This window comes from Maniola jurtina, chromosome 17 (assembly GCF_905333055.1).
Source record: "Maniola jurtina chromosome 17, ilManJurt1.1, whole genome shotgun sequence".
Classification (NCBI taxonomy): domain Eukaryota; kingdom Metazoa; phylum Arthropoda; class Insecta; order Lepidoptera; family Nymphalidae; genus Maniola; species Maniola jurtina.
In genome coordinates, this window is record NC_060045.1 from 883,784 (window position 1) to 911,600 (window position 27,817).

Here is a 27,817-nt window from a genome sequence, read left to right on the forward strand (position 1 = left end):
AGGTAATAACTAATCTTCTCTTATCACATTGTAAATCACGCCACGCCTCCACGAAATTTTCCATATTGTAGCAGCATGAGATAAAATACCGGAATCTGCGAAAATAGAAGGAAAATATCTTAAAACAAATAGAAATAGCGCTTATTTCGAGTGGGTTTACAGATACAGCTGGCGTCAGGAAAAAAAATTTTGAACTTGAACTTGCGTAGTGGGTGATTTATTGATCAATCTTGGTAATGCCTGCGTCGTCGCTGTATTGGTTCCTCAGTTCACTTTTCGTCTTCCATACAACTAAGTTACATGATCTACATAGGTACTCGTATCCTCAATGTAAAAAAAACACCTTTTTAAAAACAAGCTTTTATTTCAGCAAGGAGAACTTCAATATGGCCACCTCCCGGTTCAATGGTACCATATTACCTAGGTATTGCATTTTTATCGAGGTTATATTTTATGTGTTCCAAATCTCAGCTCGATCGTTGGTCTAAAACTCTGTCGAAAGATTTGACCACATACCAACACGGCAAGTTAAATAAAGGCTTGTAAATGACAAAGGAAATAAATACACTAAATACCAACACCAAACAAGACGTTCCAAGGTGTCAAATAAATATTCACATAACACAATGCAAACCACCTAAGAAGCGCATGAAAGAGATTTTCTGCCAAATCACAACATATCGCGTGTGCTAACGTAGTTACTGAAATTATCACATATGCAAATACAACCATGACAAAGCCTGTAAGGAAATCTGAATCTAGCGATTGAGTAGAGGACGAGTAGTGATACGCGACGATCTTGCGTAATATTGTGCGCACGCGCAAGTTTCGAAGTTACAAACAAAATAAATGATGTGTTATGAAAGTTGCAGAGATTTGTGATGAAAATGGGCTAAGACAATGGGTTTCCGGGTTTAAAAAATTTATGAGTTATATAAAGAAAATAATATCAGTGAATACTTAGTAGAATAAATGACATGCTCTATGTGAAGTTTACGAAAAATTGTAACGGAAGGATTGCAAAGATTGGTGTAAGTTTTTTTGTACATTTTTCAGTTTATTTCATTTGTCATAGAAATAGAAAAGTATTTTATTCAAATGAAATTTTAAAAATTGCTTCGAATTTCTATAAACTCTAACACTACCTGGTTCAACATAATATCCTTACTAGCGAGAAGTACCAGCAATAAAAGATTTCCCACGCTTTCTAATTTTATCACTATTTTATTCCATGATATGAGAGCGTACTACCTATACATATATATCATTAATAAATATCATAATGTTGACACTTCCTGCAATAAAAATAATATCACTAAGCACTGGTCAGCGCTGAACAAGATCAGTTCGGTTAGATCCTGAAATAGCTTAGCTTATAATCCCAATAAGCTTATCTAATCTCTTCATTAACGATGAGAATAAAACTTGCAATAATACTCCTGAAAAACTCTACCATTATCTCAGTCTTTCAATGAGTGCTTGACTAAATATTTACTTTATGATTTTTAATTTTTATTCGATATCGGTGAAGCATGGCAGATGAAAAGTATTCAAAAGAAAAATAAAACCTTAAAAATAAATACTTTTTAGTGTTCGTGGTTTTCGAAGTCACCATATACACCAGCTCTAGGTAAGAAATTGAAACTCTCTCTTGACCAAAATTTAAGACCTTGGTAGGCAACCTTTATGCGCTAGCCAATTACACAGGAGATATTATAGTGCATAAATAAGTTTGCAAATACAGCTGATACTAATAGTGCGATGAAACGGAAATCCGATTCGAAAACAGGGAGAGATCAGGCGCAGGACCAACGGCTTTCTTCTTTCTTTCTGGGCTGGTTTCTTTCTGGCTTGGCACTCAAACGTTTCCGTCTGTTGTGCGTGACCAACGGCTTTATGTAAGAATAAGAATAAGAAGTGTTTATTTGCTAGAATATGGTATAATATACGTATATAACTATCCTGTAAATTGTAATGGAGTAAAAAAGAGAAACTTATTCTTTTCAGATATCCGTCGCCCAATGAAGGAGACATGTGGCTGGCCCATACCCTAAGCCTACTAATTTGTATCGCCCAATACGCTAAGTGCAACCTTCTAGGAGAATACGAAGAGTTATCCCGTAACATTCTCTACCCGCCAGAAGACCATACGGTTGCAGCACTGCCCGTAGAAGTAGGGAAGGACAAAACTTCTGGATGCATTTGTAGAAGCACCAAGAGCCGTAAGGTGATGGTCTGCTTTGGGAACTACGAGTGCAGAAGGTTTCCTAAGGTACTAACTGAATTTTAGTACAACACTGTTTCTAGTGTAGCACACATAGTTCGACAAACCGGTAGACGTTGGGCTCCCAACTCCCAACTCCCAAGGTACTAGAAGCCAACCCATGCACCGGAATACGCAGCGCTGGAAGACCGGCCACTAAGTGGACAAACATCATCAAACGAGTGACATGGAGACGCTAGATTCAGGCGGCGCAAGACCATATCATGTGGAAGTCCCTACAAGAGACCTATGCCTAGCAATGGACGTTTTTTGGTTGATGACGATAATGATGATGACTCAAAACATACGAGAATAAATAAAATAAAGTTTTAGAAGTTTTTCGTAATTACAATAACTAACAGTACCTAAGTAATAAAAAACTACCTAGAATACTTAGAATAGAATTAGGTAGAATAGAACTAGGTACAACTTCTGCTACAATAGAAAAGTTTACATTTATTTGGTTTAGTTTACAGAGTCCAGAAACTAGACAATACTTTATTCTAATGCCACGAAAATGCCGCGTGCACTAATTTATCTATATCCTCAGATCCAAATACCCTACTTGGTAGATTATTATTATTAAATATAAGTTTGTCTTTGACTGCGATCTCACCTGGTGATAAAAATAAAGCGATGTCTATGTCTAAGATAGCCATAGCCATATCCTCAATCTACTTGATGAATAACTAAATAGACATTATTAGCATCTTAGATCTGTGTCCATTTCATTAGTCGTAGTATTTTTAACAGATCTTAACATTTACGTAATCCAATTAAGATTATCCTGAGCGCCCTTCTACATATTTGTATGAACCGTATCAAATGGAAGTTTCTTATATTATATCTTAATCCCTTTTATGCACAAAAGGTTTATAATGTTATTGTAATATCGTAAGTATATTAGTCAACATTCAGCTTGTTGATATTAACTTAACTGTTTCTAGAATACGAGATGTAACATTACCAAATTTGTCTCTAGGTACACTCTACAATCACAGAATAAATACATAGATAATAGAGTGATAGCTAGCGTTCAAAAATTGAGTAAAGTATGTTTGAAAAAATATTTTTTAATACAGTTGCTCAAAAAGTGGCGTATTGCAGGGACGTATAGCGTTCGGGATGTGGGCTATTACATACTCGTGCTTTTTTTTTGCCTTTCCCGCACTCGTGCTTTTTCTTTCCCAACTGTCAAAATATTAAAAAGAAAAACCAACCATGAAGTTTTTACTAAAAAAATTCATAGAAGGTTTTATGATTCATGCAAATACGTATATTTCTAAAAAGAAGCTACTAATTTGTTTCAATATCAGATTTAATGATTTGATTGAATGAGTTTGGTTAGGTTTCATCTCATTAAATTTCATTTTCATTTCATATCAATAAAAAACTTCTACTGAAGACTTGGCTGTATGGGCATAGTTCCCTTTGCCTACCAGAATGGGTGAAGAAAAAAAAAAACTCTACTTATATTCTATGGTTGGCGCCATTTTTCAGAAATTTTCTTTGCGAGTTTAGTTGTTGGTTGCCTAAAATGAGTAATTTCGACCCTAGTTTTTTATATCTATTAACAATAAAGTTGTTTTAAATTAAGTTAGTTGAGTTTATTGTGTTTTTATTATTTTATTAAATTGCTTCATTTTTTCGCAACTGTATTAAAAATAGTCGTTCAGTACACGTGCGGAACCGTCATTGCAACTCGTTCCGACTGTCAACCCTCGCCTTCAGCTACGCCTCGGCTCGGGTAGACATTTGTCGGAACTCTTTGCAATGACAGCCTTTCCGCACTTGTAATGAAATATACTATTCCCGGATTTTGGGACAAGGAGAGAATATGTATTTAGTGTAGTGGTCAAATAGCGAATATTTTCATAATAATTAACAGAATTAAAGAATGCCACTTGACAAAAGTGACAACGATTAAGTTATACTTACCGGGACTAAACCCCAAATATATTAAAAAATATACATTCATGTAAACATTTAATGAGTAGGTAAAGCAATAAACGAATATGAATTCATAGACGTCATTGTAGTTTCGGTGTTTCAAATTGAGAAATGGCATGGCCCTAATTAATTTATTAGCATCTACTGGAACGCTAATATTATCTAAGGAAAACAAAAGCTTACAGTTATCATACAACAAATATATTGCGTCACATAAAATATTATTACAAATCTTAAGGACTGCGCATGTTTTCAAGTTCTAGGAAGATAAACGAAATATTTCTAAATATAAACTAACGCCTGAAATTAATTATCAAATCTAACGATATTTATTATAGGTACCTGAGAATATCAAAATACACATCTCTTTATCTCACACGTGATTTGCTAACCCTTTGTTTTCTGTATCATATTTTTTACGAAAACTAGTCACAAGACTTATTTTTTGTGATAAGATTCTAAATCTTAACAAACAGTCCATGTACGCATGTTATATTAATTAGATTCGCAACAACTTCATTCATTTACTTTATTTGATTTGCAGGTAAATGTGAGAAGCGAACTACTCGTAGTAAGAACGACAGTTTTGCCAGAAATTCGAGTTGGTGAATTAGATGCCTTGCACTATTTGAAGGCTTTGAAAATAGAGGCTAATCATCAGCTGAAGTACATTCAGCCAGGACTGTTCCGCAACTTGACGAGGTTGCAGCGATTATCAATATCTTACAATACTCAACTACAAGTTATCCTGGATGGGACGTTTGCAGGATTGAAAAGTCTAAGGGAATTGAATCTGGTCAATAATGGATTTGTTAACATTTTACTGCTAACTCCAGCATTGAAACCCTCGTTATTACCATCTCTAAAAGTTCTCGACATATCAGAAAACTCATTTGACACGATTCCAGAGAACACTTTCGACCCGATGAAAGGAACGACACTACATAAGCTCAAAATAAATTTATGTCAACTTGATTTTATTCATCCCAACAGTTTTTTACGTTTACAAATGCTGCAAGAGTTAGGTATTGGTGCAAATGACTTTAATTCATCAATTATAAGTGATATTCTTATCAGTCTGAAAAGACATAATAGGAGCCTTACAACTCTTGACATATCCGACATGGGCTTCCGGAAGCATCCTCCGAGAAAACTCATGGAGATTATTGCGAATACAACAGTAGAGAAATTAACGTTATCAGACAATCAATTTGAGATAATTTCTGATGATACTTTCCCGAATATGCCCAATATAAAAGTGTTAAACCTACGAAGAATCAGTGCGATACTTGTCAGACCAAGAGCTTTCGATCCGTTTAAATTTCCAAATCTCCGCATCCTGTTGCTGAGTGGCAACAATTTGCCCGGAATTCACTTCAGGCACATATCTAACCAACAACTTATCCTACTAGATTTATCATCTAACAAAGGCACTAACTCTAACCCCATGTACTTTGAAATTGACAGAGGGGCGTTCCTCGACTGTAATGCATTAAAGGTCCTAAATTTAGCTTTTAATAGAATGAAGTCAATCTTCGACTACACATTCATGGGGTTAGAAAATCTAAGAATATTAAATTTAGAAAACGGTACCATCTTTCACATAGGTGATGGAACTTTTAAGCCATTGAAACATTTAGAAGTGTTAAATTTAGCCAATAATCCTCTAACTGCTAATCAAAATTTAACAAGTGGAATTTTCGATGGACTGAATGAATTGAAAATGTTAACTCTCAAGAATTGTGGTATCAAACATCTTTACGATGACGATAACATGTTTGAGATGCTGCCCAATTTAACTCACCTGATACTGGCTAACAATGAATTGTATTACATTACTCCAGAGTTATTGAAACCGTTGAAATTGTTGCAAGAGCTGGATCTGAGTAATAATTTGATAATGTCGTGGTGGGCACCTTTATTTTTATCATCAGGAGTGAAACCTTGCAATTTATATTTAGGGGACAATAAAATTACACATTTCACGTTAAGTATGATGCAGGACATAAATTTCTTGCTAGAAAATAAAAAAAATTGTTCCATTGAAATTGACCTTGAGAATAATTTGTTTATTTGTGATTGTTCGTCTATGTACAAGCCCTCCATGTGGCTGGGAATTAATGGTTCTCAAGCACTGATTGATTATTTTGTGCATTCAAATTTTTTGTGCAGTAGTCCGGATGTTTGGGAAGACCGACGAGTGGCAGATTATCTCTCATCGATTAAGAATATGCGCTGTCTGATGTATGATAAGATCTCAAACATAATGCTTTTAGTGTGGACAGCACCGTCAATAGTCACTTTAATAATAGTGGTTATGATAATAGTATGTGTATATAGATATAGAATTTATATTAGATATTGGTTATTTTTAGCTAAATTAGCTTTAGGTAGAAGATTTATTAAGAAATCTTTGAAAGCACCTCCAGACCCTGAGAGCGGGCACAAGTACGATGCATTTGTGTCATACTGTACTGAAGATAGAGAATTTGTCGCCGAGCTCATTAGTCAGTTAGAATGTTCGCCGCCTTATTTGAAACTGTGTATTTACGAGAGGGATTTTGAAATAGGTTCCTTTATATCAGAATCGATATTAGCTAGCATAAATGAAAGTAGGTACATTATTTTAGTTATAAGTAACAATTTTGCAAAATCTCAGTGGTGCAGATGGGAGACTCAGTTGGCTGAATACCACAGGTTGTTTCTCGAGGACGGAACGTCTTACGATCCATTAGTGCTAATAAGGATGGATGACGTGGAGAGCAAATATTTAACTACGACTCTAAAGTTTCTATTGAAGACTAAGATATATTTGTCGTGGGACGAACAGAAATCTGAAGAGTTTTGGAAGAGATTACGAAATGTTCTCAATAAAAATAGATAGCAAATCTACTTTTTAAGAGTTTGTTGTTAATTTTTTATTAAAATCTTTTTACAATTTTTTTTTGTTTTCTTAGCTCTATATATACCTATATCTACCACAGTAGGTTTTATCGTAATTTTAGCGGCACGAATTTAGTTGTTAAAAGATCCTGTTAGATTTTCTCAAAATCCTTTCTTAGAGTCGGGGTGTGAAAAAAACTTAAATGCAATATGTCAAGTTTTTGGAGCTGAACTGATTTGAATTGGTATGATAGGCTATCAGTTTCTATTTTTATATAAATAGATATTGTTGTTTACACTTAATACTAATCATTTTATTTTTGTTGTGCCTGTTAATTTTTTTTGTCATTTTTGTTATTTTTTTGTTGTTTCAGTTGTTTTTTTCGTTTGTTTTTATTTTATTTTTTGTAAACATTTTAATAAAGATGTTTTCAATGAGATTTGTAAATAAATGGAAGCGTAATTGATTAAGAGTATATTATGTTGATTCTGGGTGAAGGATTTGATCTTGTACTAGATAGACTACACAGTAAGTACATTAGGTATAAAATACTGACTGATTATATGCTTTCATAACAGTGTCGATATGAGAATGACAAAAGTAAACAAAGCCGGGTAACGAGTATTAAATGCAATACAAACGTTCGCTGGGTATTTCCTTGTACAGAACTATTAACATTGTGGTATCTGCTAGGTGCGCGATGTAAATTTCATTCTAGTGCTTAGTATGTAAATTATTCAAAATGCGAGTGGCAAATTTTATGATTATGATAATATGGAATTTAATTTTTATGAAGCACACAGTCATTTATAATGAAAGTCTGGTCAGGGATCTATGAACATTCCATGAAAAATTCAGCGTTTACCAATACTCTAGAATTTTTTCAAGACTCAGTGCGCTCTAAGACTGACCATAACTTTCTAGGCTTAAGAGTTCAGATCTGGACTAGATGAGGGTCAGACTTCAGCTTTTATAAATTTCGGTACATCGGTTAGAAGCATGCCGTTGGAGCCGTGAAATTGTAGCAGACAGACAAACCGACCGACACACACTTTCGCATTTATAATATTATAATATTAGTATGGATTTACATGGTGAAATTACGTGAAAGTAGTGTAGCGGAGCTAAAGTACCCTTCTCTGCAGTTAAACCTGATCTTGAAGTCATTATATGAGACCTGCAGTAAAAATAAAATACACCTTACACCTTACACTTTCACTTTCGCCTCCCTACCTCTTGACGAAAATAACGACATTGGATTGAGAAAAATAAAATACAATCAATTCTTTCTCTACTTGTAATAATAATTTTGAATGTTGAAAATCCGAGCTACAAACGCGATAACTCAAAAGTTGAAAAAACCCCCGACACAAAAACCTCTGTAAGAAAACTAGAAAAGAGCTGATAATTACTCTGATAACTCTCAAACGGCTGAACCGATTTTCTTGGATTATAGCTAAGAACACTCTCGATCAAGCCACCTTTCAAACAAAAAAAACTAAATTAAAATCAGTTCATTCATTTAGGAGCTACGATGCCACAGACAGATACACAGATACACACGGCAAACTTATAACACCCCTCTTTTTGGATCGGGGGTTAATAAACGTAAGTAAGTATCTATATTCTGCCCTTACCAACATTTCTTGAAGATTGGGCAGGTATTGAAGACTGAAGGCACCTGAAGGCAGACCATACGCGTACCTACGTACATTTAAGCTACTTGTCCATTGTTATGATTTTATCACATCGAAGCATTGGTATCGTACCTACTCGTCTCCGTTCCACTTAGCACATGAACAGACATAAAGGCTGTTTTACGCCGAATCAACGACATGCTCCAATAACATGCCACAAATAGTAGTAGGTGAAGCAACCAACAACATAATAACATTGTGGCTATCTATTTTATTTATTTGACATAGGCCAAACTATTAGCAAGCTGAAGTGGCAGTGGGCAGGCCATGCCTGTCGTAGACCGATAGCGATGGCCGTTGGAGCCGGAAAGTCCTTGAAAGCAAGCGTAGTGTGGGAGACGCCCTCCAGCACGATGGATCGACGATATAAAGCGGCTGGCGGGAAGTGGCTGGATGAGGAAGGCTGAGGACCGGGTGTGGTGGCGCTCTATAGGGAAGGCCTATGTCCAACAGTGGACGACCACAGGTTGATGATGATGATATCTATTTTATTCCAATATTACGATACGACAGTCCGCCGACGAATCATACAACATTTTCAGCTATTGCAACATACCTTAATGTCGCACTGTGTTGCTCTGGCGTAAAACGACCTTAAGGCTTAAGTATATCTACTTAGTCATGTTGTGCTACCTAACATAAAATTGCACATGGAAGTAGCATTGTAGGTATTGATTGTATGTATCGATGTATCGGTGAAATGAAGTAGTTAGCATATGGATCGCGTAGCGACCGACTTGTGAGATGCAGTGTCTCTGCGATTTGACGCCTTTATACCGCACGACCACGACACGATTCCGATATCTGAATGTTTTATTGAACAACACTTCCACTCTTTCTGTACCATCTCAATTTAGCCCTACAAGTCCTCTTCAAATTTTTTATGCATGTTGTATTTACTTTAAAACGATTTTACCTAATAATTACCTACTTTGTGAATTTTATTAAAAATTGTATCTGCCTATCTATATAGGCTCTCCAGTCGTTGCTTCATTAATGAAGATCGTGGTTCTGGCAAGATTTGAGCCTCGAATGGATCAGCTATTTTCTTCTCCTTGTGTCAGTGGCAAATTTTAGTGACGGTGTAGAACTGGCACGGCCCAGTGCCAGCCCTTGTGACAGTTCTAGTAAGTTTATTTAAAATAGCTACAAAACTTTTAAGTAAAATAAATAAAAATCTGGATAAGGTAAACATCCCAATTTTAGTTACCGTGCGTCAAAGAACACGCTAACTGAAATAGAGGCGATAGCGAATATCTCTAAAATCTGATAATCTTAAAAAATCGTATGTAAAATAAAAGCAAAGACGGAGAGAGAGGGAGAGAGAGCGATTTTTAATTAGATATTAATTAAATCCATTCAGTGAGACAGATTCTACCTTCTATGATAAAATCCGAAGGAAAGCTGAACCGATGTCGTTTCGACTCACGAATCGCATCGTATAAACGCGTGCAATCTATAGAAAGTGCGATAAGCACCGGCGTTAATGCACATTGGTTCACTCAATATTTGACTTTCTCAAGGATACCGTCACTTTCAAACTGTTAATTTGTTATTTCATGGCGACACCCGTTTAATTTGCTTGACGCTACTTACCATATTCAATTATTTATTTACCTACTCCTTACATTTGTGTAAATAATTTATATGTACTCAGGTACTTACGACGTTTGTACTAGGTACAAAGTTAAAGAGGAGAAAATTCTGAGTATATAAAATATTTATATAGGTAGGTACTTACTTAGTATACTTACAATGTTAAAATAGGTAAGTAATAAAGCGGAATTTACATTACACTGCACTACGAAATTAGACGTTTACACGTGCAATTGATAGTGAAATTAATGACGTGAAACTAATTTCGTGACTGAAAAACAATTGTAGGTTTCAGCGTTTATTAAGAGGAGTTATAGTCGGGTTTTAGTTTTGAACTTTTATATCTTGTTTGAAATTCGGCTAAGAAATATGAGAAACTAATAAAAGAATCAATGTGAAAAGCCTTATTTCTTCTATGTCATATGTTTCTTATATGAGGATGACATAAATCGCACTTCTAAATTAGAATTAGCGCCGTTCGCAGAAACAAGGCTCTATGGAAACAAGGCTCTATTTTGAATGCGCTCTGCATATGCAATGCGCGTCATAAAACATGCGCAAGTTACGTGCGAACCGTGCGTGTGAGTGACACGGGGTTCACGGAATATGCCCTTAGTTATGGATATCATAATAATTAACATTTTAACTGAAATCTGGTACCTAATGCATATGTAAGTGTTTTATATTATATCTACTACTAGCCGATGCCCGCGGCTTTGTCCGCGTGGATTTCGATTTTTAAACTCCTGTGGAAAATCTTTGATTTTCCGGGATAAAAAGCAACGTAGGTATATCACTCACGCAAGCAAAAATTCACGTCGAATGCGCTCTGCATGCTATGCGCGTCATAAAGCACGCATAAGTTACGTGCGAACTTTGTGTGTAACTTACACGAGGTTCACGGAATACGCCCTGAGTTGTGGATATCATGGTAATTAACATTTTTACTGAAATCTGGTACCTAATGCTGTAATGCATAATTGTAAGTATTTTGATTATACTACTAGCTGTATTTGATGCTTGCCCGCGTGGACTTAGGTTTTTAAAATCCCGTGGAAATGCTTTGATTTTCCAGGAGAAAAAGTAACGTACCTATCTATCTAACTAAAGTTTAAAGTTTTTACCTATACCTACTCATGAAAAAATCACGTCGCGTCGATCCGTTGCTGTGTTGCGAGTTGCGACTTGATTGAAGGACAAACAGGCAGTGCTGGCCCACGAAAATGAAATTGCATATAAGAACCTGTTTAGGCAGTTGTTCCTGTTTAATCTGGGTTCCCACAACAAACAAGTAAACAGGTATTTTATAGGTAAGTACAGCCATTTAATATTTTTTTGAAAGCTAACGAGCAAACTGCTCTTATTCTGAATGAAATTATGTAGGCAAGTAATTGTGTTTTTATTATTGCGTAGGTATGTTGAAATTGGTTTAGTATTCAAATTACGGTAAACATAAAAGAGAACTCAGCATGTATGTACAACAACAGTGCAATTAACACAATTCAATCTAATTAAACTGCGCCTTTCGATTTTAAAGTAGCAGACTATTCGCAACTAGGGAGACCACGAGATACATCTCAAATTTGGGAGACATAACCGTAGCAAGTGCCATAGTAAGACGGCTCTTTTCATTAGATTTTATATTATGGAACTAGATGACCTGACCTGCAACTTCACCAACGTGGATTTTTATAAATGCCGTGGGAACTCTTTAATTTTCCGGGATTAAAAGTACCCTATGTCTGTTTCCATCTATTTTGTACCTACCTCTGTATGAAATAAATGATGCCTGTGACTTCGTCCACGTAGGTTATGTTCTTAAAAATCCCGCGGGAAAAAAGATTTTCCGAGGCAAAAAGTAACCTAAGCCCCCGGGGATATAAGCTGACTCTGTGCCTGCCAACGTAAAAATCGGTTCAGCGGATGCACCATGAAAATAACAGATAGACAGACACACTTTTACATTTATAATATCAGTATGGATTGCATATTTTAATCGAAATCTGGTTCCTCCTTCACCTTTCTACCATCGTACTGCCAGGCATCGTCAAGGTCTGCATCCGTACGTAGTCGAAATTCCTCGAACACGTACGAAACGATTTGCTTCTTCTTTCCTAATTCGAACCGCTAGGATATGGAACGCCCTTCCGGCGTCAGTTTTCCCTTCCACCTATAATATGGGTACCTTCAAGTCAAGAGTGAATAGGCACCTTCTAGGCAAGCGCGCTCCATCTTAGGCTGCATCATCACTTGCTAGCAGGTCTGATTGCAGCCAAGCGCTAGTCTATACAATTTAAAAAAAAAAAAAAAAAAAAAAAAAAAAAAAAAACTTCAAACAAAGACTACTCCAGGGTAGTCTGAACGCATGGTCATCCTATGCGCAACGGGCGCCTGGCGCAGCGGCCACTGTTTTGGCGCGGCGGAGAAAACACCATTTTCATTCAAGATATCGCCGCGGGATAACGGTGCAGCGCACGCGCACCTCTCCCCTCCCACTCGCACGCTTCTAATCACCCATCGTTAGACAGGGACGGAGGGCATTCGGATAGACGGCCGGCACACGATTACTCGAGTGACCTACTCATCGTATAGTTTTACTAGTTATAGGTACCCTTCTCTGTCTCGACGGAACCTAATTTTTTAATCGTGCGAATTAGCGACCAAGCAATGCTAATTAGAAGCGTGTATCTTATTAACTTGATTAATGAATAACGACTAAATAAACTAAGCAATCATTTTTACACTTTTTACATAATTTATTATAATATTTTTACCTCTACCTGTTTTGTAAAATTGTGCCTAAACTTTACATCCAAGTTTTATCTGTTTACAAGTCTTCTTGATTTCACCTTTAGCATTACCAGGAGTTTTAAATTGTTCTTATTACTTTTAGTACCTACCTAGGTACTTACTAAAAAATTATAACAATCGGAAGAAAAAGAAAAAGTAGACAGTGAAGCACTTTATAAGAAATCTCAACCAGCAGCCCTTGGCAAGAGAAACTTGAGTCTTCCTCCCAACGACTCTTACTCCATGAATCCATGGAGCTTCTATATACTCATAAATGGGCACCTCCCATAGGTTGGTGTGATGATAATGAGGACTCTACCAAATAACATGGTACCTACCTAACCACGATTCACGCAGCATTGATTAAACAAAAACGCTGAGAATCAAAAACTGAATTAAGAAGATTAAGCTGTTTGAAACCAAAACTCCCCAATAATAAAGCAAGAGCTCACGACACAATACCCCACATCTGTCGATCAATCAATTACTCGTAACTCCTTAATTAACAGCAATAATTCTGACAGGACAACCGCGGCGGCACTTCGTTATACAAATAAACACGTTAAAAACAAACAAGCCAACCGGCTACTTTTCCTTTTGGTTGTTGAAATAAATGACAGCAGGTAAAAATAAATCTGTTTAGAGTCGAAACCGGTGAAATAAAAATGTTCAATTTTGATGTACTTAAAAAATCATGTGATCGGGGGTTCGAAAGAATATGTGATTAATGCTCCCCTTTCTCCTCCAATTAAGCGTTAAACTTGTGCTAGGAGTGGGTACGACAATAGTGCAACGGGTGAGGTTTGAACCGCCGACCTTACGGAATTCAGTCCGCTCCTCAACCGTTGAGCTATTGAGGCTCTGTGTTTTGGAGTTATGTGCGTTACAATTAAAATATCACTTGCTTTAACGGTGAAAACATCGTTACAGTTTTACGATCGGCCATGGTGCGTTATTCAAAAATTTTACAGATCATATCTTTTGGACGACAAATCCAGAATTTCTGGCTATGTGATTTAGCAGCTTTCTTCGGGCGCAATAAAAAGGTTTCGGTAGAGTTTGTGCTCCAGAGGGAAATATTAGAACTTATGCACGCATCTAATAAGCGAATCTTCTTCTTATTCTTCGTCGTAACACTCCTGGCAGATGGGATGTGGTCATCACAAGGCGACGTCTTTTGGGAGCAGATGCTATACGCTTAACCAGCATTCGCCACTTCTCTCTGCTGGCCAATAGCCAGGTAACTTGTGCAAGGGACCGCCCACTGTGAACTTAATTTGGTCGGTCCATTGCATGGGCAATTTTACTCGCCCTCTACCGGTTATAAATGTGGATCACAGTGATGTTAAATGATTATCAGCAACCATGAACAGCATCAGAGAAACTGCTTTGCTTGGGGTGCTTTCAAAGATTTTTTACATCCGGCCACTGAGTTGCCCCATATTACCACCACCCATTACTTATCAATTACCTATTATCGAAATAGAACAAATAATTCTGCTTTTCGCTCATTCTTATTATCTACTAGCCGATGCCCGCGACTTCGCCCGCGTGGATTTAGGTTTTTTGAAATCCCGTGGGAACTCTTTGATTTTCCAGTATAAAAAGTAGCCTATGTGCTAATCCAGGATATTATCTATCTCCATTTCAAATTTCAGCCCAATCCGTCCAGTAGTTTTTGCGTGAAGGAGTAACAAACATACACACACACACACACACACACACACACACACACACATACACACACACACACATACAAACTTTCGCCTTTATAATATTAGTGTGAAGTGTGATTCTGAAATTGTATCGTAGGTAAGTTTCTCCTACTGGAGAATATAATAATAATAAATTAATATTCCAAAATCGTATAGCAGTTTTGAAGGAATGGATCACAGATGGAACATGGCAGCTCCACAATTTGCATGTGCATTTCTATGTTTACAATAAGCTATCAACGATCACCACAGTCCTCGGCATTGGCTGCAACCAACCAGCCGGAGCCAACCTCAGTCGGTGTCGGGACGTGGTGGCGATCGGTACCACCATGCGCTTTCCAACCGCGCCAGTGAAAGTTCGCTGAGAGAAATGCGTTCCGCGATCGCCTTTCTGTTTGTGGTGAGTGCTAATTATGGTAGCAGTGTTAATTTGTCTGATGATGCCGACGGATCCGAGGGTCGTGGGATACTGCCTTTAGATCGGGATGGATTTGGAGATGGTTTGGTTTGGTTCGATGATCAAAATGGTTTGTTGATTGTTAAGTAGGCCATTGGTGAATTAAACGTTTCTATAAGAAAACCCACTTATGTGTTAGACTGACAAGACCGGCAGGTACATTCACATATCACTTGATAATTCAAAGCAGTTTGTATAGAAGTTTAATTAAAAACAAAAACAAAATAGACCATAAGAAGACAAGATTTTAAAGACCTTACTAGAACATTAAAAACCTATGTTGTAGATACTAGACTGACTAAGTAACTATTTCAGTAACGACGAATTCACTTGACGATTGGAAACACTTTGTGAAAGTTCTTTTGAACAATAAACTTTTCTCTTATAGGTAATTTAAAGTACAATAAATACTATGGCATAATAATATCATAAAGTGAAGTTTTGAAAAGAGCAACCGCCGAGTTTCTCGTGATTTTATCTCGATAGGATAGATTCGAAATTTGGCGATTCAGAAGCATTTGTAAAAGCTTATTTGATTAAAAAATCTTTCAATTTCATAGGAAAATAGTGCATGCAAATCTCAAAAATATTAAAAAATCACACTAATATTATAAAGGCGAAAGTTTGTATGTGTGTGTGTGTGTGTGTGTGTGTATGTTTGTTACTCCTTCACGCAAAAACTACTGGACGGATTTGGCTGAAATTTGGAATGGAGATAGATAATATCCTGGATTAGCACATAGGCTACTTTTTATCCCGGAAAATCAAAGAGTTCCCATGGGATTTCAAAAAACCTTAAACCACGCGGGCGAAGTCGCGGGCATCGGCTAGTCCTTTATAAATTCCAATAATAAAGGTAAACAATGTAAGGTAGATAATAGATCTACGTAGTAACTCACAAACGTTAACACAGATAGAGAAATTGAATTTGTAGTTAAAGCCATTAGAACTTACAACTAATATGCTAAGCACTTAACAAAACCGAAGTTAAAAGAGGCCGGTATGAAACAATGCTTTCCCTCGTTCAGACTTGTTAAGATAATGAGTTAGCTGTTATTACTTAAAATACCTTTGAACAGTTTAAGGGCAACGGCCTTTAAGTAAACACTTGGTTTAAATATTTTGATAATGTTAGTACTTACATGTTTCAGAAGATGAAAACGAGGCTAATCCAAGACAAAACCATTTGTATGTAACAAGTTGTAGGTAAAGACAAAACATAAATAAAAGAAGAGACTTAAAAATAACCATAAATATTTAAATATCGAATATAAATACGGAATATAACTACATACTTAGTAGTAGATAATTATGAATATGATTTGTCAAACTGCAAACGATAACTTTTTCATCGTATACACAAGTGTAAATAAAAAATTTATAACAACCCCGACAAGTGAAGGTTACAGTAACTAGAAAAGAGCTGATAACTTTCAAACGGTTGAATCGATTTTCTTGGATTATAGCTAAGAATCAAGCCATCTTTCAAACATAAATTAAAATAGGTTCATTAATTTAGGAGCTACGATGCCACAGACACACACGTCAAACTTATAACACCCCTCTTTTTGGGTCGGGGGTTAAAAAATAATAATTAAATCAATACTTGTTAGTAAAATTGGCTTGACAATCATGGACGAAATATTAATGCATTGAGGATACACAATAAAGAGATTCATAAATTGTAAACCAAAGGATGGAAATTAAGTAATTCAACTGCTGGTCAGTTTTGTGTAATTACCTACTGTTATATTACACTGTAACATTATTTAGATCATTATTAGAAGATCATTCCGTAGGATTTGATTTCTCGGGATGATAACTTGCCTATGTTGTTCTCCAGATCTTTAAATCTGATCGCTCCTCGCTGTGATGAGGACAATACGCAGAGAAACTTTCAGCTTTTTTAAAATAACGGAGGTCTGGCACTCGCTGGCTCTTAGTCCAATAGTCGACCTACGCCAATGATACTGAGGGTGAAATATCGTAAAAGCCGAGCAGTTCTAAAATCAAAGTAAACTTGATTCGTCCGATAACTGGACGTTACGGATTTATGGAGTGTATAAATCTGCACTTCCAAGATTTCCTGCGATAGATGTATTGCCCGCCACGAAGCAACATATCTTCTGCTCCGAGATACTACACGTAACTATCCTCTTTGCCAAAGTACTGGACCACTGGACCCAAACATATACTGAGACTGGGTGTGTCGGCGAATAGTTGAGGTATTTTAGGCGATATAAGTATTAAGTATTATAAGTAGGTATAACTAGTATACATTGACGTCTTTGGTTGTCAACATGTGTTGAGTTTTATCAATATTAGATGTATTGACCATAATGATGATGTTGGGACCTGAAGCAGGCTAGGCCGGAAGCAAAGTAAAAGCCTAATCAAATTTACCTTAGAAAAAATTACAGAACTTTTTGTATCAACGAGAGTACTGTAGCTCCGTAAAACCTGCATCAGTTATTATTACAATCGCAAATGTTGTTATTGGCTAAATTCATGGTATTCTTGTTGCAACAATGCTTTGTAGCCAATAGTGAATGAGCGTCAACCAATCAGTAGTGATTGGGATCGTGATATTGTAGCTGTCATTCTGCCGCAATCGAACTGCAGTATCCTCTCTCAGACTTGTCGCTTGTTGGGATGCCGCCATCTATGAAAGCAGGGCGAACGGCAGTCTACAAGAACGTGGGAAGCGGGCCAACCAACGCACACCAACACACAATTTTTTTCCGAACGTACACTAAGCAAAACTGGATATTACGACAAACGATTATGAACATTAAACCTGAGAGCATTATGGTATAGATTCACGTAAAATAAATGAGTTTGAAGATATTGCAAGCGTACAAAACGATGATTTAGGTGTAATTAGACACCGTGAATTTTAAAATGGAGAACTTTTAAAATATGAAATGGAAGTTAAAAATGAAATGCAAGAAAAATGGGCGAAAAGATTCAGACCGTGCCGAGAATCATTATTTATCTTCATGAAACGTTACAAGAAAAATTGTTAAATAATATCTAAAACATGATATATTGCGCATTCTAAATACAGCATTAATTAGGTGTCATCAGTTATGTAAATAAAATAGGTTAGATTTTATTTTGTTACCTCTATACGGACATATTATTAGATAAGAAACTTTTATTCCGGAAAATTAAAACCTTAATTCACCCGGCCGAAGTCATAGGCATCAGAGAGTAATCTTTAAACAGAAAAGCGGAAGGACTACGTTATAATTATTTAGGTTAGATTGATAGCGATAGATGGATAGCGAAGGTCAGAAAACACGGTTACTAGATTGCCATTGCCATCTGAGCGACAGAGAGATAGCATTTCCTATCGAGTTCAAGATTACATTGAGATTTGCCTTATTTACAAAGATATTATAACCTGTCCAAAATTAGAGGGACAAAATTGAAAACGGGGCACAACACCTAAGCTCATTTAGGTATATTCCACTAAATCAGATAATGAAATGTTGCAACATATAGAAGCGTTATGCACCTCTCATTCTCCCGCTGAAAAAAGAAGATATGCAAGAAAATCAAGCAAGCAATAGATATGCACGAATATCACGCAACACCACACAAACCTAAAAGACGCAATGTACATCCATCCCTCCATCCTAGCATCCTCAGGAGATGATGAATGAATGAATATACTTTTATTGTACAACCACAAAATCAGTACAGAAAAACACTTACAAAGCAAAACAAAAACATAGGCACGTACAATTTGGCGGTCTTATCGCTACCTAGCGATCTCTTCCAGGCAACCAGTGGTTTTTTTTATTTATTCATTATAGGTAAGCGCTTGACCATAATCACACCTGATGGAAAGTGATGATGTGGTCTAAGATGGGACGCGTTTACCTAGAAGGTGCCTATTCACTCTTGTTTTAAAGATACCCGGATTGTATTTGGTAGGAAACACAGGTTGGTGCAAAGGATGTAGCTTTAGAATCTCTTTAAATAGAGGTAGATGATTCTACAATGGACCATTAGCAAGCATTAGCGTAAAAAATTGAGCATTATCAAAGCGTTAGCACTCACGCAAAGGTACTTAGTACTACTTAAACTTTGATTATGTCAAAACACGGCGAAAATTTACCTGAAATATGTAAGTGAAATAAATGATTAGCTAAGATGAAGGATTAGTAGTTCAGAAGAAATAGTTAATATGATATTCCGACAACTAATTGATTGTGTTATGAATTTGTTATGCAAAATGTAGTTACGAAATGTAGAAAATGCGTTGGTTGCATCAGAATGAAAGTTAAAGAAAGTTCACCTTGGTGTTCACATCCTTTGGAGTTTGGACTCACTATCCTAAAGTGGCATGGCATGTCTTACGCAACTTACCTATGATAATTTTAAATTTCTCTCTCAATATATCTTTGGAAGTAGAATTCAATTCGGAACAAAAATTTAATGTTCTCCTATCGAGTTGCAATTTTGTTCCCTTTTGCCGTGGAGAACCTACGGCCATGGAGGCTTAGTAAGTACTAAATTTTTTATTACATATTTCAGCCTAATCTGGTGACAGAAGACCTGGCTCATTTTTTTTTTTGCTAAAAGTCAGCCTGGCTGTCCTTCCCAGAAATGCAATATTCTTGACGCCATTCTACGCGGGCATGATTTTTGTAGTAATTAATAAGGCTAGCTATTACCTACTTTTAGGTGAATTTACTGTAGTGAGTTAATAGTCTCTTTATACTTAGGTAGGCGCGTTTAGGAACCCTCGTAGCTTTAGTTTTAAGTTTATGTGATTAATTATCACCACTATATCATCTTACAAATCTAACAATTCTGATTATCAAAAGGTGTACAATAGTACCTAAGTACTTTGAATAAGTAAATGATTTTTATTTTGATTTGATTTTCAAACTTTTAGCTATCCCTCAACATAAGGCTCACCAAGCTAATAACATGTTGCTGCCTTCTTCGCTGCTTTGTGTGGTCTTTGAATTTACTTAATATCCATCCATATTTTCACCTCACCATCTCATTAGTCAGTTATTAAACAACTGTCCTACTACTGTCTCCGAGGTAAAACAATTGAATAAAATCATAATGAAACTTAAGTATATTGACAAAAAACTTTCTTTGTAATGTTTTCTTCTATTCAAGAATCTGTTTAGTCAGTCTAGTCACAGGTCTAGTCGCCCATGACACGGCGATTGCAACCTCGCACGGTACAATGGCATGTGACGTCACACAACCTGCTCCCAAATACAAATACCATCACTTTCACCTGCCGGTCTACATTATACCCATTACCCAATGAACTAATGATAGAGCAACATCTAACTCCATTACTTATATAACGATTATGTGGATTCTTTCGACCACATTTAGACATTCCAGATCAAACGGGGCTAAAGTTGCCTCGATGATTTTTACTACGCATTTACGCATGTTCAGGTTTACCCATTGCTCATCGGTTTTCATCGTTCTTCAATATTTTTGTTACCTACCAGATTCTGCCCATCAAAATTATCATTAAAAGTAGTGCCTACGTGTTAAAACTCTTTTGGATTATTAAATTGTTTCCAATTTCTATGTACCTACTTAATGTCCAATTCCAATTCTTTTTATTTCTTGTACTCTTTCTTTCTCTTTAAAGCTTAAATGAGTCCAAACCTATGACCAAAACAAACTAACACTTTATGGGTTGGGTTTTCTTTCACGGTTTTTCTCGGAAAAGAAATATTTCATACACCCAAAATATGTACGGAGCCTTAAAAGAGCGAGACCCAACTCGCACTTGACCGTTTTTTTAACTATAATATACTATTTATTAACTATAATATATAAAATAGACTAGCGCTTGGCTGCAATCAGACCTGCTGGCAAGTGATGATGCAGGCTAAAATGCAGCGCGCTTGCCTTGATATGCCCATTCACTCTTGACTTAAAGATATGTATTAAAAGTGGAGAGGAAACTGATGGCTGTCTGTCGGATGTCTTCCCTCCTAAGACGTTGGGTACCTTCTCCCATCAACTAACAAAAGTAGTACCCATACATTATGAAGTTTAATATTCGTGATAAATCAACCGTAATGCAAATAATGTGTTCATTAGACGAATCGGGGTCGCCGGCTGGTCGCTCTCGAAACTCCCGATCACCTGTCCAAACGAAAGTAAACGCCCACTGCCCACTCTTATTGCAGATATAATTAAGCCTAGGTTTCACTTTTAGTACCGACTTTCTACTTGGCGGAAGGCACGTTGTAAATGCGATTAATTTCTTAGACTTAAATTTTCAAGCGACATTTTATGAAGCGAATTGTTGTACGATTGGGTGTGACTCGTTGGGAACCCACCTTCAGTGGCCGTCAAAAGGTCATTGGAATCTGAACAATCTAAAAATTGAGTGATGTCATATTAAAGGCGAGAAAATACCTAAATTCCTTGGTTTGCTGTGGCCCAAGATTTGAGAATCAGTAAAACAGAGGTTGTCTTCTCCTTAGGCTCTCATTTCCACTTGTAATCTACTTCGCACATACTTTTGCATCGCTTAGCAATAAAACTCCAAAAAAGTAGGTACCCTTAACAGCTCTTGGAAGTAAATGCGTTTAGTTATGCGTATCATGTCCCAAGGTAACAAATAACTTCGTGAGGAAAGTTGCATCCATTATTTAAAAAATTCTTACAACGAAATGGTACCTATCAAGGTTTCAAATAAGCCGAATAATGTTTTGTATCCCAGTACTTTAACCAAACCATTTACCAACCAACCTCTGGGATGTAAGTGGGATGTATTTAGGATATTTCCTTCGTAAGTTACGAAGATAAGTTAAGATTTTAGTCTTAGGAAAAGCCACTTATATCAATTTTAAAATTTATCATCTCTGTATTTGTTAATTTTGTAAATCTTTTAATGTAAAATATTTTAAAACTCTATTTATTTGTATAACTTTAGCATTTCTCCTCAAACATGAAAAATACCTAAACAAACAAACAGACCTACTTTCGCATCACATACTTTTCACGAAGAACAAACTAGGGCCTCGCAAGACCTGCCGCCCGGAGCCTCGCAATGGCTAAGACCGCCTCTGTTCGTAACTATAACTGCCAATTAGTTAGGGATATATAAAGAACTTCTTAGTTACTCGAGTAGTTATAAAGTACCTACCTATTAAAGACGTCCATCATAAATGGAGTATCGTTACTTGTAGCCATTGGCTTCTCTATCCTAGGTCAGACAACGTGCTTGTAAAATGGACGTCTTGTGTACCCATCCGTAAAAACTCACGTCGCAATATGAGTTTCTCTACTTAGTTATATCTGCTTACTACAGTCTTTGTTTCCTTTTCGTCGTTGAATCCATTAATTTTAATGATCAACCCATTGCCGGCTCACTACTGAGAACGGGTCTCTTCTCAGAGTGAGAAGGGTTTAGGGTTTAGGCCATAGTTTGCCACGCTGGCCCAATGCAGATTAGTAGACTTCACACACCTTGAGTACATAGACAATTCTCAAGCATGTCGGTTTCCTCACGATGCTTTACGATATTTAATTGCTTAAAACTCCCATAACCAGACGTTCTAACCACTAGGCTATCACAGCTTTAACTAATGGTTTACCCCCAAAACCAATGTTTAAAGGATAGAATAAGGTTCATAAAGTGAATTGTTCTGTTGCTCAAGTAGGTGACATGGACAGTGGCACACGGTTACGACTACGCGTCGGCGTGCGCGCGGCCCTATCGCTCTAAGCGCGCCAAGGAGCCGCCCGACGTGCCGTGCGACCTCAGCAAGCAGAGCTACTGCACCACGCCTGGCAACAACTACCCCTGGCATGCGATACGCCGGTTCATCAGGGAGAACCAGGTATTCATTGACTCATCTAACTACTGTTTGTATAGAAGTAGGTGCTACTTTGCAGTACAAAAGATTAATTTGCTATAATCCCCGACACCGAAGCATCCTCAGGAGATGTAGACAATAGCAATTGGGCATTGTAAGGTCTACATCTCCTGAGGATGCTCTGATATCGGGACGAAACGTGCATCGAGTGGTTTTGGGGTTAGTGTAGTGCTGCGTGGTGGTGGTGGTTATTGCTTGCTTGGTGGCTGGCTTTTCCTGCATGTTCATCAGTGGGAGGGCGGGTGGTGCTTATTGCATGCTGCATGTTGCACCATACAGATTTGTCTGGTTTAGTAGATTATAGCAAATTAAGCTTTTGGTTCCTTGTTGATCTAACTACGCTTAGCATATCGCTGTGGTGATATGATCTATTGCTACAAGCGCCATGCAACCTGAGAGCTACTGTACCACGCCTGGTAACAACTACCCCTGGCATGCCATACGAGCGACGGTTCATCAGGTAGAACCAAATATTGACTGATGTTCTTTAGTTTCTGTTCTTATCTGGTGGTTAGATGTATGTCCTGATACCGATTTAAGCGAATTACAAGAAGTTTTTGAATGTGGCATGCCGTATAACTGTTCATCAAAGATAACTTGGCAATGACTTGTATTGCCCTTGCGGTTTGATTTCTTAACTCTTATCATGTTTATACTTTTCAAGGCATTTCTTATGAGTATCTACTTGTAAAAAATTTAAGTAACTACTTAGCTCTATTATGTACAATTTTGTATAGAAGATTCTTTTATTACCTCAGTCCTTATCGTTTTTATTATCTTCTCAAGTTGGAGGTTCGTGATTTAAAGTTACATTGTTTTTTATTGCACTGTTGTTGGTTTTTATTTATGTGATAATTTTCCGTACTTTTTTACTTTATCATAATTATTTACTTCAACGTTTATTAATTCCAGGGTCTCATGAGAAGAATGTATGGTGAAGAACGTCACATCGCCGTACTCAAAGCGGAATTGGAGAACTTTATAGATGATGATGACGATGAAGAGGACAACAACAATGATTTCGCTGAAAACTTCATTAAAACCAAGATGATGTACATGAAGAAAAGCTTCGGGCGTGCCATGAAAGACAAACCGCATTTTAGACCCATCCAATCAAATTCCGAGAAACAGAAAAAAGTCGACAATGACCCCTTAAGAGTGAAACCTTTAGGAAACTCTACCAACATTACAGCTAAAAAAACTGAAAACAAAACAGAACTAAGCAATGAAACATTGAACGAAGATAAAGGGATTTCATACAAAACTAAGCTCGAAAGTATAGCCAATATTGAGATAAATAACTTAGACCCAGACGTGATCACGCTAGAAGCTGTGATCAAACAAAGTATAGAAACTAACAGCATATATCCAAATTTTTCTGGCACTTCCAAAAGTGAACCATTAGCTTTAGAAAGTAAAAATAACACAGACAAAAATGCCACAACTACAACTGAGAATGTCGTTAATAGTACTGAAATTAACGATGACGAGTATGATGATTCGACTACAGAATCGGGTAAAGACGCGTGGAAAAGTAATACGGACACTTCAACTTTGCCTCCTACTCTACTCTTCTCGGAACACGACAAAGTGAAAATAGACCGTATAGATAACAAAGAGACGGAGAAAAAAGAGGAGTTTCATCCGAAACCAGTACAGCATCAGGAAACTATGCGGCCTTCTGTTATCAAGTTACGAGGAGCGTAAGTTTTTATTTATCTATAGGTAGGTTTATCCAGTAATTTACGACACCTAAAACTGACTAATAACATTATTGGGAGACTATGTATTGTCAGTTTGTCTGATCGACAGGAATCGATAGGTACATAGTTTTCATTCTGGATACGCATTAGGCATCATTTTATCTTGTTTTGATCCCAGAAAAATAAGTTAATTTCTTTGCGGACACGAATGGCGAATATCAGCAACACCTACCCTAAAACATGCTGAATAGGTATAAGTTTACTAAAATACGAGAAATTTTCCACTTTCCTTTAAGGTGGTACATTAGATCATCACTTGATTCCGAATTATACCTAACGTTGTTATGGAAAAACACGATAATTCTGATGAAGTCAGACTCCAAACATTGTTATTTAAAAACTGGTTTCCATATTTGCGATACGCTCACACTTTCAATGCTTTCACCCAGACGAAAAGCACACCTACCTACGCATTTAGATGTTTACATTATTATGACAAAGTAAATAATGTCCACTTATAAACTTCGTTCTTTATAGGAAACCAAATTGTAGTCGTAATGTAACAATTTAGCACAGAAGAAATCTGAATGCCTGAGGTTTCTCCATAATGTTCTTAAAATGATATTATTTTAATTGCTTATACGCAAAAGTTTGAGGCTTGGGTATCGAACCCTAAATCCCTTGAATAGGAGGTGTATAACCACTAAGTAATCAATGCTTTTTTAAATCTTATAAGTACCTGTGTTAAATTATTTGGTTCCAGAAATGCATGTGAGACGAAAGAGGAGATGATGGCTCCGTTCTGGGCCAACAGCACCCGCGGGGAGATGCTGGCGCTGCTTAACATGTACCCCTTCGAGCAGTACATCCACTCCGAGACCTGCGTGCACCGCCACAAGCAGATGTACTGCCGGGAGGGATGCAGGTGAGAGCAGCATCATCATCAGCACCCTGTAGACGTCCACTGCTGAACATAGGTCTCGTTTAGGGATCCATGTGCCTGAATCTAGTGACTCGCGACTTGTTTGATGTCGTCTGCCTACCTAGTTGGGAGCTTGCCAACGCTTTTTGAACTATGAGCCCTGCCCATGAGAGTGGCAATCACTTCAGCTACGCAACCGGCTGAACTATGTCAGTGTAAATCGGCTGCTTCATTGCGGTAGAATGATAGCTACAATGTAACGATCGCAATCACCTCTGATTGATTGATGCTCGCACACTATTGGCTACAATGCATTGTTGTAATTAGAATACCATAAATTCAGCCAATCATAACATTGCGATTGATGCAGGTTTACCGAAATCGACCTATTGGTTTTCTTAGGGATCTCTTCATTTCTGATAACGTAGAGAAACCTCAAGCATAGCTCTCTCCATCATCAGCTGAGTGATTGGGCTTCCTTATGAGGTCCGTATTTAGCGACCATGTCTCCGGGTCCATATGTCATCACTGACAACCCACATTATGAGTGTTCTAAGACTTAGGTCTTCAAGCACTGAGGCTTACCTAATCGTTACTAACATTGCAGGTGCGAGCAACAGTTCCGTCTACACCGCTTACTCGCCTACGACCCACGCAACGAATGCCGTGGCATTTTCGCGGACTGGTTCAAATTCCCCGCGTGCTGCGTCTGCAAGTGCTACGACGTTCCACTGGAGTTCCGCGCACGCTCGCCGCGCATCCTGCGCCCGCAGTACGACGAGCAAGTGCGGCGACTCATCTACGAGGACGTCGCGAGGGACTGGTACACCATGCCCTATGACCAGGAAGAAGATGACGATCTGTTCTAAACCCACCTGGCATCCAAGCGCGGATGCGCCGTTGTGGGCACGATGGGCACGCCCACAACTCTAAAAGACTTGTGACTTTCATGGTTTATCGTGTTCGGTGTTCGGTGGTGTATGGAACTTAATACACTATACAAAGTCTTGGTCAATGCAAAAATACCTACCTATTTTGTAAACATCTCTTTTGTATGAATGCACTTTACCTATCAATCATGAGCGAGTTCATACTCCGACTAACAATTGGGCAATTTTTGGTTGGCTGCGACCACAACTTTTTTTTGAGGGCTGGATCCCCGCCTGATAGCATCAGAGTTTCACAGCCACTGTAATGATCGCAATAACCTCTGATTAGCTTCGCATAATGTGCGGACTGATTCAAGTTTTCTTACTGTTCGCACTTCGCTGAGAATAGCGATGTTGCTAGAAATTACTAATACAATGCCCTTTGAAAAAAGAAGATGACGATATTATGTTCTAATCCAACTTCTAATCAACCAAATTTTGATGTTACTAGAGACTCATAGAAGATGACCATGTTCTAATCCCCCCTAGCATCAGAATTTGACAGCCATTGCGCCGAAAATTTATATTTCGCCTACCCATGTTGTTTGTGCAGAATAAAATTAAAACCCACCATAGCGTTATGCATTTATAACAATAATATTACACAAATAATATTATGATCATTATAACTATAATATAGGTTTACGATTGACGTTCAGTTTTATTTTTGTTATTGTTAGATTCATAACAAATTAGTCAAATAGATATCATAATAATAGATAAGTAATTAGGTAGGTTAATTTAAGAAAATATATAAAACGAAACGGTAGGTACCTACATTATGTAGGTAGGTAGGTAATTTATTGTGAGATGTGTAAAAAAAATAAGATTAGAAATTATTAGAATAATTATTTATTTATTAAGTAGGTAAGTAGTTAATATTTTAAGGTATTATTTATTAGGTACCTAATTGGGTACCTACCTAGTGAGTATCTCTACTTAATTATTATTTAAGTATTATTTACTAATGATTGTAATATTTAATTAAGGCTAGTGAAATTTTTAATTTTTTATAATAATTATTA

General features: G+C 37.1%; 2 protein-coding genes across 4 annotated transcripts; both read left to right on the forward strand.

Moving 5' to 3' along the window:
• The first annotated feature begins 613 nt into the window (after window positions 1–613).
• Window positions 614–18,381, forward strand: LOC123873674 (toll-like receptor 13). Of its 2 annotated transcripts, XM_045918647.1 has the most exons (5): window positions 614–1,031; window positions 2,008–2,272; window positions 4,758–7,115; window positions 11,993–11,995; window positions 18,367–18,381. In XM_045918647.1, exons 2-3 carry the CDS (start codon window positions 2,033–2,035, stop codon window positions 7,095–7,097), a joined length of 2,580 nt encoding a protein of 859 aa, XP_045774603.1. In that variant the 5' UTR covers window positions 614–1,031; window positions 2,008–2,032; the 3' UTR covers window positions 7,098–7,115; window positions 11,993–11,995; window positions 18,367–18,381. The 2 variants fall into 2 exon arrangements, with proteins under 2 accessions (XP_045774603.1, XP_045774602.1); XM_045918646.1 differs by lacking the exons at window positions 11,993–11,995; window positions 18,367–18,381 and having other exon boundaries at window positions 615–1,031; window positions 4,758–7,153.
• On the forward strand, window positions 15,185–27,514 carry LOC123873676 (protein spaetzle 4). Of its 2 annotated transcripts, none has more exons than XM_045918653.1 (5): window positions 15,185–15,295; window positions 23,020–23,202; window positions 24,151–24,941; window positions 25,705–25,866; window positions 26,471–27,514. In XM_045918653.1, the coding sequence occupies exons 3-5, from the start codon at window positions 24,157–24,159 to the stop codon at window positions 26,730–26,732; spliced, it is 1,209 nt and encodes a 402-aa protein (XP_045774609.1). In that variant the 5' UTR covers window positions 15,185–15,295; window positions 23,020–23,202; window positions 24,151–24,156; the 3' UTR covers window positions 26,733–27,514. The 2 variants fall into 2 exon arrangements, with proteins under 2 accessions (XP_045774609.1, XP_045774608.1); XM_045918652.1 differs by having other exon boundaries at window positions 23,023–23,202.
• The last annotated feature ends 303 nt before the right edge of the window (window positions 27,515–27,817 follow it).